This window comes from Poecilia formosa, unplaced genomic scaffold, assembly GCF_000485575.1.
Source record: "Poecilia formosa unplaced genomic scaffold, Poecilia_formosa-5.1.2 Scaffold155, whole genome shotgun sequence".
Lineage (NCBI taxonomy): Eukaryota > Metazoa > Chordata > Actinopteri > Cyprinodontiformes > Poeciliidae > Poecilia > Poecilia formosa.
Genome location: NW_006800094.1, coordinates 1,300,250 through 1,311,698, shown reverse-complemented (window position 1 = coordinate 1,311,698; position 11,449 = coordinate 1,300,250). Strand labels below are relative to the sequence as shown.

At 41.8% G+C, this 11,449-nt stretch overlaps 1 protein-coding gene across 1 annotated transcript; it reads left to right on the top strand.

Annotated features, from left to right (window-relative positions):
- The first annotated feature begins 693 nt into the window (after nt 1-693).
- On the top strand, nt 694-6,370 carry LOC103146296 (huntingtin-interacting protein 1-like). Its single transcript, XM_007564157.2, has 10 exons — nt 694-850; nt 928-1,038; nt 1,143-1,201; nt 1,865-1,958; nt 2,658-2,758; nt 2,990-3,095; nt 3,237-3,360; nt 3,510-3,571; nt 4,253-4,370; nt 4,476-6,370. Exons 1-10 carry the CDS (start codon nt 770-772, stop codon nt 4,484-4,486), a joined length of 867 nt encoding a protein of 288 aa, XP_007564219.2. The 5' UTR covers nt 694-769; the 3' UTR covers nt 4,487-6,370.
- Nucleotides 6,371-11,449: the final 5,079 nt, after the last annotated feature.

Below are 11,449 nucleotides of genomic sequence, written 5' to 3'. Positions count from 1 at the left end.
TGCAAGAAAAAAACAATCAAGTCTTATACAATTTTCAGTTAACAGTGAGGAGGATATATAAAGTTCTGTTCTGTTAATTTTATATGAAAACAAAGATTTAGTTTGTAATTGAGGGTTTTATGAGGTTTTTCTGCTTCCTGCTCCTCGTCTCTTTCATGTAGATGAATTTTTACAAGACGATGCTTTTGCACGTTAGTGATGAAATGTGCTTTGAGTGAATAAACTTATTGACGTAACATGATTTCTTCAGCTTCTATCAGTACAACTCCTCCTCCATGTTTTTTTTTTTTTCTTTTTTACCAAAAATGTCTATCGTTTTGTGAAACTGCTTCCGTTTAGGGTTTACGTCAACTCCTCACTCGTCCCGTTCCATAAATCTGCCCCACTCACTCCTCCGTATTGTACAAACAGTTAAACTGTGTCTCTCCCTCAGCTGCCAAATATTTGTTGAACATTTGAAACATAAGAGCTGGTTTATATTTAATGCAAAATTTTTTATTTTTTACTATTTGAGAAGCCGATCAGCAGTCTGTCTGGCCGAATGATCAGTTCATCATTAACTGTGACACAATTAAGTGAACGGAGGATAAAAAGCTGAATGAAACCAGCATGGTGCCGTCTGCATTCATCATGTCAGGATTTCTGCTGCTTCTTTCGTTCCCGTCTCCGAAACATTAACCCGTCCGTCCTGCATGTTTCTGTTCTCTCTGCAGCGCTGTCGGAGAGCGTGAAGACGTGCGGGTCAGAAGCTCTGGCTCTGCTGGGCCAGATGAAGCAGCGGGACGCCCTGGCGGCAGCCGACGGCAGCAAGCTGAGGGCGTCTCTGGAGGCCATCCTGACCACGGCGGAGGTCCGAGTCGCTCCAATTATCGAGCGTCTGATCTGATCAGCCGTGCGTCGCTATACGTGTCTCGTTCTCGTCTCCAGAAGCTGCACCCGCGGGGTCTGGAGCTGCAGCAGGGGGAGCTGGGAGATCTGGTGGAGCAGGAAATGGCTGCCACTTCGGCCGCCGTGGAGTCCGCAGCCGCCAGGATAGAGGTGAATGGCTCCACCTCGTCAGCCACCCCCGATTCACTTCTGAACGGTACCGACTGGAAAATGTCTTTGTTTTTCCCCTCCCCTGTGCCTCTGTGTCCCGACAGGAAATGCTGAACAAGTCCCGAGCGGTCGATACAGGAATCAAGATGGAGGTCAACGAGAGGTAAGTCTCAGATCAGAGGAAGATCGCCGAGCCTGCTGGGAGTTGATTTCTCTTTCAATAAACTGTGGGGCCCTGAGACATGACTGGATTCATGCAGAGCTCATCGTGAGCTGGGAGTAAAAGTCAGTCATTAGGCCCTCTGGCCTGAAACCTTTTAATCACATTTTACCTCTGAGTAAATGGCTTCAGCACCCAAATTATTGCTCAGAGTGCAACATTGTATCAAAACGGCTAAAACTACCTGGGTTCATTTAGTTGTGTATTATTAGCTTAGATCCTGTAACTCGTCAAAACTATGATGGGAGAGTTGGAAAAAAAAAAAAAAAAAAAACTACTGAAAAATATGAGACTATCTCAACTGATTGAGCTGAACAAGACCAGAAACACTTAAACTAGTTAAAGTAGTTTTAAAAACATTCTTCTAAGGTTGCAGCAAAAAAAACTACCTAAATTTTTTGTAAACTAAAAGTGTCAATATTAAAGAGATAATAAGAACTACAGCTACGCATCAGTTGTGTCTAGCAACACTGGGCGAACTGACACATTTTTTTTTTATTCTTCCTTCCTTCAAATCGAGTAATTCTGCTGCATCCCTCACTGGCGTTTTAATCTAGAGTGTTTCTCCAACGCCGTTCATGTTCTGTGCTCTGTCGCCCCCTGCAGGATCCTGGCTTCCTGCACAGAGCTGATGCAGGCGATCAAGGAGCTTATTTTGTCTTCGAAAGATCTGCAAAGGGACATTGTGGAGAGTGGCAGGGTGAGTTTTACGGGGCTCGGTTGTATGGAATTTTAATTTTGTTGTTTTCCAAGCATTTGTGCGATTAAGAAAAGTTTCCACACATAATTTTATATTAAAGTTTTGAAAAAAAAAATCCAAATTGAAATGCCTGAAAAGAGGTTACATTTATTTATAATTAGACATTTACATTTGTGAGATCATAACTTACGGTTTTGTCCAACTTGTTGTTTGTTCTGGGCTTTGAACCCACTTCCAGTAGAGCTCTCATTCAAAGTAAATAAACTGATAATTTCCTGAAACTTTTCTAGCATCATTCCTCTCCCCGATCACACACTCAATCAGTAGCTTGAAGCAATCCAACCCTAGATCAGGACAGCTGATCACAGATTGCAGTGTAAAGTTGATTGCAGTGTAATTTGTGCTGAATTATTTTGAACCGTTTTTAAATCTGTGAATCCGAATGGAAACTATAGGTTCTGAATTTAAAATTTTAAAGGAACCCTGGTTTAAATAGCCATCAGGATGTTAAATTATGTTTAAAATAAGACCAAATGGCAGCAGCAAATTTTAATGGACTCTAATTTTTTGCATTTGCTGCAATATATGTGAATTAATTTTAATTGAATTACGTTTAATTGTAGGCTGTTCCTTTGCCTGAGAGTAAATGAGGTGATGAATGTTTCACTGTGTAGCTGCTTTTGCTTTTCTGTCCACCAGGGGGCGGCCTCCATGAAGGAATTTTATGCGAAGAACTCCCGCTGGACGGAGGGCCTGATCTCTGCCTCCAAAGCGGTTGGATGGGGCGCCACGGTCATGGTGTAAGTATGAAAAGACTTCTGTCTGCTCAGTCGGCAGTGTGGGCCGCTGGCCTCGTTCTGAGACTCCTAAATATGCAGAAGCTCATTCAGTGTATAACGAAACTAACGTATTTAGATCATTTTACGAGTGTGTTTAATGTTTAACCTCGTGTATATCCCTCCGGTGTCACCAATGTGCTCTAAAAGCGTCCTCTAGTTCATTTTGAGCTAATTTAGTTGTTTGGTTCCAAGTGACGCTGCCGACATGGTGGTGCAGGGAAAAGGGAAGTTTGAGGAGCTGATGGTGTGCTCCCATGAAATCGCTGCTAGCACGGCACAGCTAGTGGCTGCTTCAAAGGTAAACAATCAAAACTCTCTTCCTTTTCGTCCTGCTTTCTGCACTTTTGTTTTCTTTTTTCATTTTTTCTTTTTTTGTTTTTTGCTTTTCACATTTGGATTCTTGTTGGTGGTTGTCAATATTGCCTCTCCTTTCCTGTAGGTGAAGGCAGATAAAGACAGCGCTAACCTGCACCGACTGCAGCAGGCGTCCCGCGGCGTCACCCAGGCAACCGCCACTGTTGTGGCCTCCACCAAGTCTGGGAAATCCCAGATTGAAGATACAGGTGAGAAGTCATCCTAATGACGCAGTTTCTCATCTGCTTGCTTTTTTATGAACTTATTCTTTTTTTTTTTCTTTTCTTTTTTCTTTTTTTTTTAAATGTCACAAATTGGAGAAAATGTTCAGTTTTAATTTGTTTAAATGTGCGTCTAGAAACGATGGACTTCTCCAGCATGACTCTGACCCAGATCAAGCGACAAGAGATGGACGCACAGGTAACCTTGAGTAAAACTGACACACTCAGGAAAAATCAAAACAGAAATTTGACACGATCTGATTGCTTTTATTTAACAGAAAAGTAAGCATTCCTGTTGTTGATGCAGTTTTCAGCAAAAACTGCATCAAAAAAAAGAAATAATCCACAAAAAACCTGATTGAGCTGAATAATTCAGTACATTAATTCAATAAAATCTTACAAAAACATCATACAATTATTCTTTACCCCTTAACAGATTTCTTTTCTGTTTTTTTTCCCACACTTAAATGTTTCAGCTCAAACAAATGTTAATATAATCCAAAAGTAACCTGAGTAAATGCAAGAGACAGTTTTCAGATTCTTATTTCTTTTATTAAGCAACAAAAACTTTCTGTAGCAATTTTTAAGTAGCAGAAAACTGATGAGGAGATTCACCTCAGGATGGCTCAAAAACAACACAAAAAACCCAACAGAATGAAAGTTTTAGAGTGGCCTAGTCAAAGTCTAGACGTGAGATCTTGCGCCATGACTTCAATGCTTGAAAACCCTCCAAAGTGGCTGAAATAAAAATCCCTTCTGAAGTTCTTGTCATTTCTACTTGCAATAAGAAAGAAATCTGTAAGGTTCTTAACACTTTTTTTGTTGTTCTAACTGCTAAAAACCCAAGCGCTGAATTGCTAAAGAAATCCTGTTTCTTTAGGTTCTGGTTCTGGAGCTGGAGACCCGTCTGCAGAAGGAACGGGAGCGTCTGGGCGAGCTGAGGAAGAAGCATTACGAGCTGGCAGGTGTAGCAGAGGGCTGGGGCGAGGAAGAGGAAGGTGATTAAAAAGAAAACGCAACACAAGGGGGGAACCACATTCCTGGGAAGATTCCTGGAAGTAATGTGGCTTAAATGTTTGAAATTCTTTCTCTTCCTCCTGCAGGCACGGGATGAAACCCCCCTCTTCTTCTTCCTCCTCCTCCTCCACCCGAAGACCTTCTCCTCTCCACCTCTTATTTATAGACGCGCTTCTCTGTTTTATTTTCTGCCTTCCCTCACATTTATCTGCTTGTTATATCCAAGCCAAATGAAAAGGTGCTTCTTCTTCTTCTTCTTCTTCTTCTTCTTCTTCTTTTTCCAATCCCCCTCGCTTCTTCGTACACCCCAGCCAGATTCACGGAGGTGCTCCGGCAGCAGGCGGGGGTCAGGATGGAGGAGCGCCGCCTCACTTCTCCTCTGCAACACCCTGTTTGTCTCCAGTCCCCCGTTTTAAATGACTGCGCAGCATCGAGGAGTCGCACAGGACACGAGCACAAGGGGCCCAAACTCTCGGAGAGCAGGGGTGGATCACAGTGTCTCCATGTAGCTTGGCTGCTGTGCTTGCTCTTCTGTCCACCGATGCGCGTGTGCTACGTCACGAGCTGAATCAGCTGAAGGAGCTTCCTCCACGCGGTTGCTCCCCAGTTTTCTTCCTCTTCTGTTCTCACTGTGACTTAAAGTCCGTTCGGCTTCCGGGCTTCCTGCCTTCCACGTCCTCGCCATTATAACGACCAGGACTGTTAAGCTGAACGACTCTCATCCCTCCACTTTATTTTTACTGTACCGGATAAAATATAATCGGCATAATGCCGACTATATACGGACAATCCACACCCTCATAATGAGGGTGTGGATTGTCCGTCGTCGGAGGTGGAGGTTGCTGCACAAAACACTAACAAGACGTTTTCTTTTTTTTTTTGCAATGTATTTATAAATCGGAATGATACAAAGTTTGATATTTCATTGACATTTAATTGCATCGGTTCAGATCTGGGATCCAATCACGTGAAGAGACGAAGCGCGTCTTCAGGAACTTTCTGATCATTTAGAGGAATCTGCACAAGAAGCATTTGTTTTCAAACATTTCATCACCTCCACAGTACAAAAACGTCGGTGCATTAACGGATTCCTTAAGACCATGTAGCTGTGGGCATAAACTCCAAGCCATTTGCTGTCGCAAAGAACTGTTTGCTTTTCTTTCTACACAAAGATCCGGTGCACCTGAACGCCACGCGCCTTTTGTTCCCATGCGTCTCTCTGCTCAGACTAATGAAGCGACTCTTTAAGTTGGACTCTCCAAGAAGAGCAGGCGCTTTATTTTGTGGTTTCTCTTTCGCGATTCTAGCCAACACCTTTTTACCTTCCTCCTGTGTGTTCACGCCGACGATGATTCTGTGTCTTAACGCTCAGCCTCACTAGATGCTGTTGGGCTTTTGTTTTTTTGTTTTTTTGTTCTTTTTAACAGACGCTGCTTGGTTTGAATTAGATAATTTTTCTTCCACGTAAAGAGAAAACAGCGAGGTAGTCGGAAGAAAAATAAGTTTCTATTGCCATCTGCTGCTCCAACCAGGTTAAAGCAAACATCATTTACTGTACTGTTACTTCCAGGTTGTTGTATTTAATCACAGTTTTAGCTGATTCACCTGGAGAATGATATACATAGTCCAGAAAAAAATGGATGGAAATCTCCTTACAGTGGTATCTCAAGTGTCTTGAAAGGTAAAAGTGCACACAACTTGAGTGATTTGGTTTTCACCCTTTATTCGTTGCTCACATGCTTTTTATTGATTAACTTTTTCCTTTTTTTTTTTCTTTGGTCCCTTTATCGTTTTGGGGTTTGTCTGTAGATCCACCAGCTCAGCCAGCCTTTTCAAACTGCCTCATACTGTAGTCGGAGACAGATACTCGCATAGCAACATTGAAATATGTCTTTGTATGATATTATACTAAACCAGTGTTGGTGGGTGTGTTTTTATTTTTCCAGTTTTTGAAATAAATACTTTGATTCATTAATACAGACTGACGACTGAATGTAGTGGCTTTCTTCCCCCCACCCCCCTCAAATAAGTGTTCAACCATTGAACCTTTTAGCTTTAGCTGCCACCAGACTGAAAACGTAATAAAACTCGGAAATTCTGTTTTTCAGAAGAGAAAAGACGGAAAACGGATTAAGATGGAAATGTGATGTTGTTGCCGACGTCGCATGGGTCAAATCTGACCCGCTGTAGCTTATGTGGCTTTCTAGACTCCAAATTACATCAATAAGACCCTCCAGTTTTTCCACAGATCCACAATAATTCACACAAAATCAACAGATTCCCAAATTCTTTTTCATTTTACTGACATTTTCTCTTCAAAATTGGTGAAACTTTGGGTTTGAGTGACGGCCGCTTCAGCCTTACTTCATGTCAAGTTATCTGTGACCGATACGATGAATAAAAAGTCACACTTAACATCACACATTAGTGCAAATATCGTAAAAAGTGTTTAGAATTGTTCCTAAATTAGCGCTGCGAAATCTGGTTTTGAATCCTAATAAAAAAAATCTCTAAATCCTGAATGGACTGAACAGTGTGGAAAAAATGCTAAATATTTTATTTCAAGAAACACTTATTGAATGGTGAAACTATTAATATTTTTAGCAATTTAATGGGTTTTATCAATACATTCTGGCACAACCGGCCCTTTAAGAACATTCAGGTGTTTGATATTATGGCCCAAAATGAGTTTGACTCCCCGGGCCTACAAAGTTATTAGGAAGACTGCTGACTTTGCTCATTGGGACATTCAGAGCAGCAGAAATTGTTAGAGCTTCATGGCAAAGGCTTGAATATTTACGCAAATGCTTTCTATTTTTAATACATCTGTAAAAAAAATAATAAACAAACCACAATGGGGTATTTGTTGGTAGCATTTTTGAGATTAACTAAATACAATTTAGGATAAGGCTGTAAAACGAAACCCTGTGACTACTTTCCAGACGAACTATAAACATGAAGAAAAGAGGAAACCCTAGTATTTTTTTTAAATGTTTCACTGAAGACAAGGAAAGAAGTCAGTAAGACTGTTTAATTTCTAACTTTAGTTGTAAAAACATTTAGTGAGATGCAAGGACTCTGCTTGCAAGAAGTGCCACAAAAAGCAAGCAGGAGGAATTGGCATTGGTGAGGAAAACTCTCTGAGTGTGCAAGCTCGTTTTAAAAATCCTCTCGCCAATTAACGGTTGCTCCACATTATTCCAAATATAAGGACCTGTTCTTCAATCGAACATTTTTTATTTTTTCCCTTTCTGCTGAGAGAGGAGGTAGAGTGTACGGAGCGGATCGGTGACGTTTCCCTCCGTGCTGCTGTCCTGTCGCAGGCAGAATGTGCTGGGTGTTGCCTGCAAGGAAGGCAGAGCCTCAACTATTTATAGCCTCTGCAGTCCGGAGCTCAGCGTCCTTACAGCAGGTCTCCTGGCAGCAGTGAGAGTCTCGACACAGATCCAATAAAGAATGCTGAAAAAAAAAAGTATCCAGATTCCTTAGAACTTTTTCACCTCAAGCTTCAATGTATTTTATTGGATTTTATTAAGATTTTATTTGACAGACCAACACAAAGCTTTCAAAAATGTTGCATATATCTTTAATCTAGTCCAGGTTATTGCCTTCACAACTCACCTGATTGTTCGAGGATGTTGTATAACCCACCTTTTACGTCAAGGTGTTGGATGATTTATTTATTTATTTTTTTTCCAGGGGCTCATGAAGTAACAAACGGCATCATAAAGACCAAGAAACATGTCGGGCAGATCAGAGAGGAAGTTGTGAAGAAGTTTATGGAAACTCTCAAAGAGCACAGTTTAGTTCATCATTCTATAAATAGTGTGACACAACTGCAAAGCTGCTAAATCACTGTCATCCATCTAAACTGACAGGCAGGACATCGGGATTAATCATCAGTGAAGCAGCCAACAGGCCCCATGGTTACGCTTGTGGACCTGCAGGTGCCAAAACATAATTCGTTGTTGGGGGAGGCCAAAAGAGTTCCTGTTCGCAGTTTTCCATGAGCCATAGGGAGTAGGATGCAGCAAACCTGAGGAATAAAGTGTTTTATTCAAATGAAACCAAAATGTTGCGTTTTGGCCTACATGCAAAATCCTGTGTGGCTAAAACATGGTGGTGGCAGCATCATGTTGTGGGAATACTCTACTTCTGCTGCAACCGAGAAACGCAAAAGACTTGAGTCAGGGGGCTATAACACAAACACAGTAGCGTAATCTGAATCATTTTTGCCAAAGAGTTGAGTTATCCAGGTTTAAGTTTTGATCCAGACCTAAATGGTGCATTTTCTGCTCCAAAGCAGCTAGATTTATTTATTTGTTTTGCTATCTTTTAAATCGAACTCAATCTGCAGTCAGGCTTATGAGAAAATCCGACTTCTTGGAAGAAAATGCAAACAAAATATATATATTCTTGGCCTTCATTGTAGATTATAGTTGTGTTTTTACTGAGAAACAAAGGAGGTCAGTGAACCCTTTCACTGTGCAGGCAGCACAGCAGAAGAAAACCACAAAACATTTTATTCCTCTGATTAGCCAAAGTGCATTGAGAAGGTTTCTGTGACAAAACCCACCTGCCAGTTTCCTTTGTGCCAAAGCGTCCTACTGACCTCCAGAGGCTTGTCACAACAGAGTACCCGCCTCGTGATCACGTACCGCAGCACAGGGTGGGCTTAAGTGCTGCTTTCTAAAAATACATGCTTTTACCTTCCAGCTGACATAAAATTCTTCCTGCAGCTGTTTTTGCGATCCAGGAAACGTTTGACAAGAAGGCGACTCTTCTGGTCCGCTGTTGTTAGGCTTGATGGAATAGTGGGTGGATGCACCGGGTTCTGCTTCAGACTGATTTTCCTCATATTTGAATTGCTTTTTTTTTTAGTCCACCTAAGTGGAGTTTCTTCCACTTGTTTTGATCACGTTGTGCTACAAGGTTCTGTTTTAGTGTCTTGAGTTGTTCCATTACATCTACTTCCACTTCAGCACATTTTGACCATGTTTTGGAGACGATGTGCATCGCTGCTATGCAGACGATACTCTGGTGTATATCTCTTCTACAGAGAAGCAAATAGTCATCAAATTTTCCTTTCATTTGCATCGGATTTAATATTTTCTTTGATAATACTTAGTCATCTGTCAGATGTTGACTCAATGAATCATAAGAATCAAAAGTCATTTCTTAGGTCACGGCTTACTGGGAGGATGCTTTGAATGTTTGTAGATTTGCTTTGGTTTGTGCTGTCCGTTGAGCTGAAACTCACAGGACTTTTACCTCTGCATCTCACAGCTGATTATAAAGCTGCGAGGTATTGAAGCAGAAGAAAAACAGCTGAGTCACAAGAGGGTTGAGGAGGGATTTGCATGAGAACTAACAAACAAATCGTCACTGCAGAGTGCAGCAGGGGACCCAGAGTCCTGACGCGTTTCTTAGAGAAGAAAACCTTCCACAGCATGATCCGATTCGCAAGAAAGCAGAGAGGAAAAAAAAAATCTCCAAAGAGCCGAAGCGTCATCTTTCCAGTGCGACTGTCAACTGGCTGAGTGGACGCAGGATGTAAGTGTCTGATCACTCCTGCTGTTTGGTGGGGTTTTATTTATCCTAACCAGACAGCCGGTCCTTTGAACAGCAAGTGTCATCACTCAGGCCGGCCTCACTGTAGCTCTTTGAACCAATGTTTTTGTGCCGGCCGGCTCATTGTACTCTGGCCTCGGATTGAATGGCTGACACAGATATGAGGTCACAGCGTGAGGAGGAAAAGAAAGCAACCTTCTCTATCCACTGAGGGCCCTGTGGGCACTTCTGCCCAAGTAAACAAAAACAGCAGGTGTCGCCGGTCAAAAGGAAAAGGCTCCTCGTTGATTTCCAATACCTACTGTAACCTATCTGTACTGTCGTTTTTCATCGTCATTTTAAATAGAAGTTGCCCTCCGTTGAAAAGCTGAGAGGATGTTTGTGTTCTTGTGATCTGTAAACAGACCCCAAGGAAAATAATTAGGCTGTTTGCACAATGCATCTGGAAAAGTTAATTAAAGCAATTAATCAGGGACAGAGGCATCATAACAGGTCTAGTAGCTGGTATTGTTGCATGGTATTGTGTGTTTTCCCTCTGCAGCACCCTGAAGTGTCGGTCTGTGGTTTTAGGCGTCCATAATGGATGATCACACTGTAAGTTATTGGAGTCTTTTGGGGTTTCTGTGGCATTCTGCTGACAATCGATTGCATTTAAAGACACCAAACAGTATCACAGTGAAAGAACAGCAATGATACAACAGTTACGTATCGGAGTGTGGACAACTTTAAAAACTGTTCCTGGCCATCTTGCTTTGTGAAGCTTATTTTTGTTTGGTCAATTTAAAGGTTATGGCTAAAGATGAAAATCTCTGGCTTGTCTCCAGAAAGAGATTATTTGAGTCGAGTTTCATTCTGATCTGTGGCTAAAAGTCTAATTGAAAAAAAAGAGACTTAAATAAAAACATTTAAAGAAATGAGGCCTCAGCAAAGACAGAAAACGTTATGACATTTCTGAAATCGCCAGTTGATTTTGGTGAAGCTAACATGCTAAAGCTAATTAGCATGCTAGCATTCACACGTTACGTGATGGAGGAGGGTATACATTCAGGAAAACATCCGACTCGTCTGTCTCAACAGTGAAAAACTCAAATTGCGTTTAGTTTCAACAATCCTGAGAATGAGGTCATGGGATGAAAAAGAAAATGCTGAACGCACCATGACCCAAATGTGATTTGGTGTTTTTGTTGTTGCCATCACATTTAAATAATGTGATGGCAGCGTAACATCTGTGAAATCTAGGTTAGAAATTACATTTTGCCCATGGGACAGAGGTGGTCATATTCCCCGCTGCCCTGCATCAAATGTAATCATTACACATGTTCAGTAATCCAGGCGGCCAGCCGCTGCCCTACTTTGGCCATCAAAGAAGGACAGACGTTAAAATAGACATCGGCGCTGAGAGGCGGTCGGGTCAATCAGCGAGAAAGACCCAGACAGTGCATGACACTGGCTCCTCCACTGCTCCGGTTTTGGGAAGGGAAATAAAGAG

Excerpts from the sequence above, each read along its gene's own strand:
- LOC103146296 (XM_007564157.2), top strand. The coding sequence starts at position 770 with ATGAAGCAGCGGGACGCCCTGGCGGCAGCCGACGGCAGCAAGCTGAGG. Across the intron at positions 2,759-2,989 it reads TGGGGCGCCACGGTCATGGT|TGACGCTGCCGACATGGTGG; the intron begins GTAAGTATGAAA and ends TTTGGTTCCAAG. Across the intron at positions 3,361-3,509 it reads ATCCCAGATTGAAGATACAG|AAACGATGGACTTCTCCAGC; the intron begins GTGAGAAGTCAT and ends ATGTGCGTCTAG.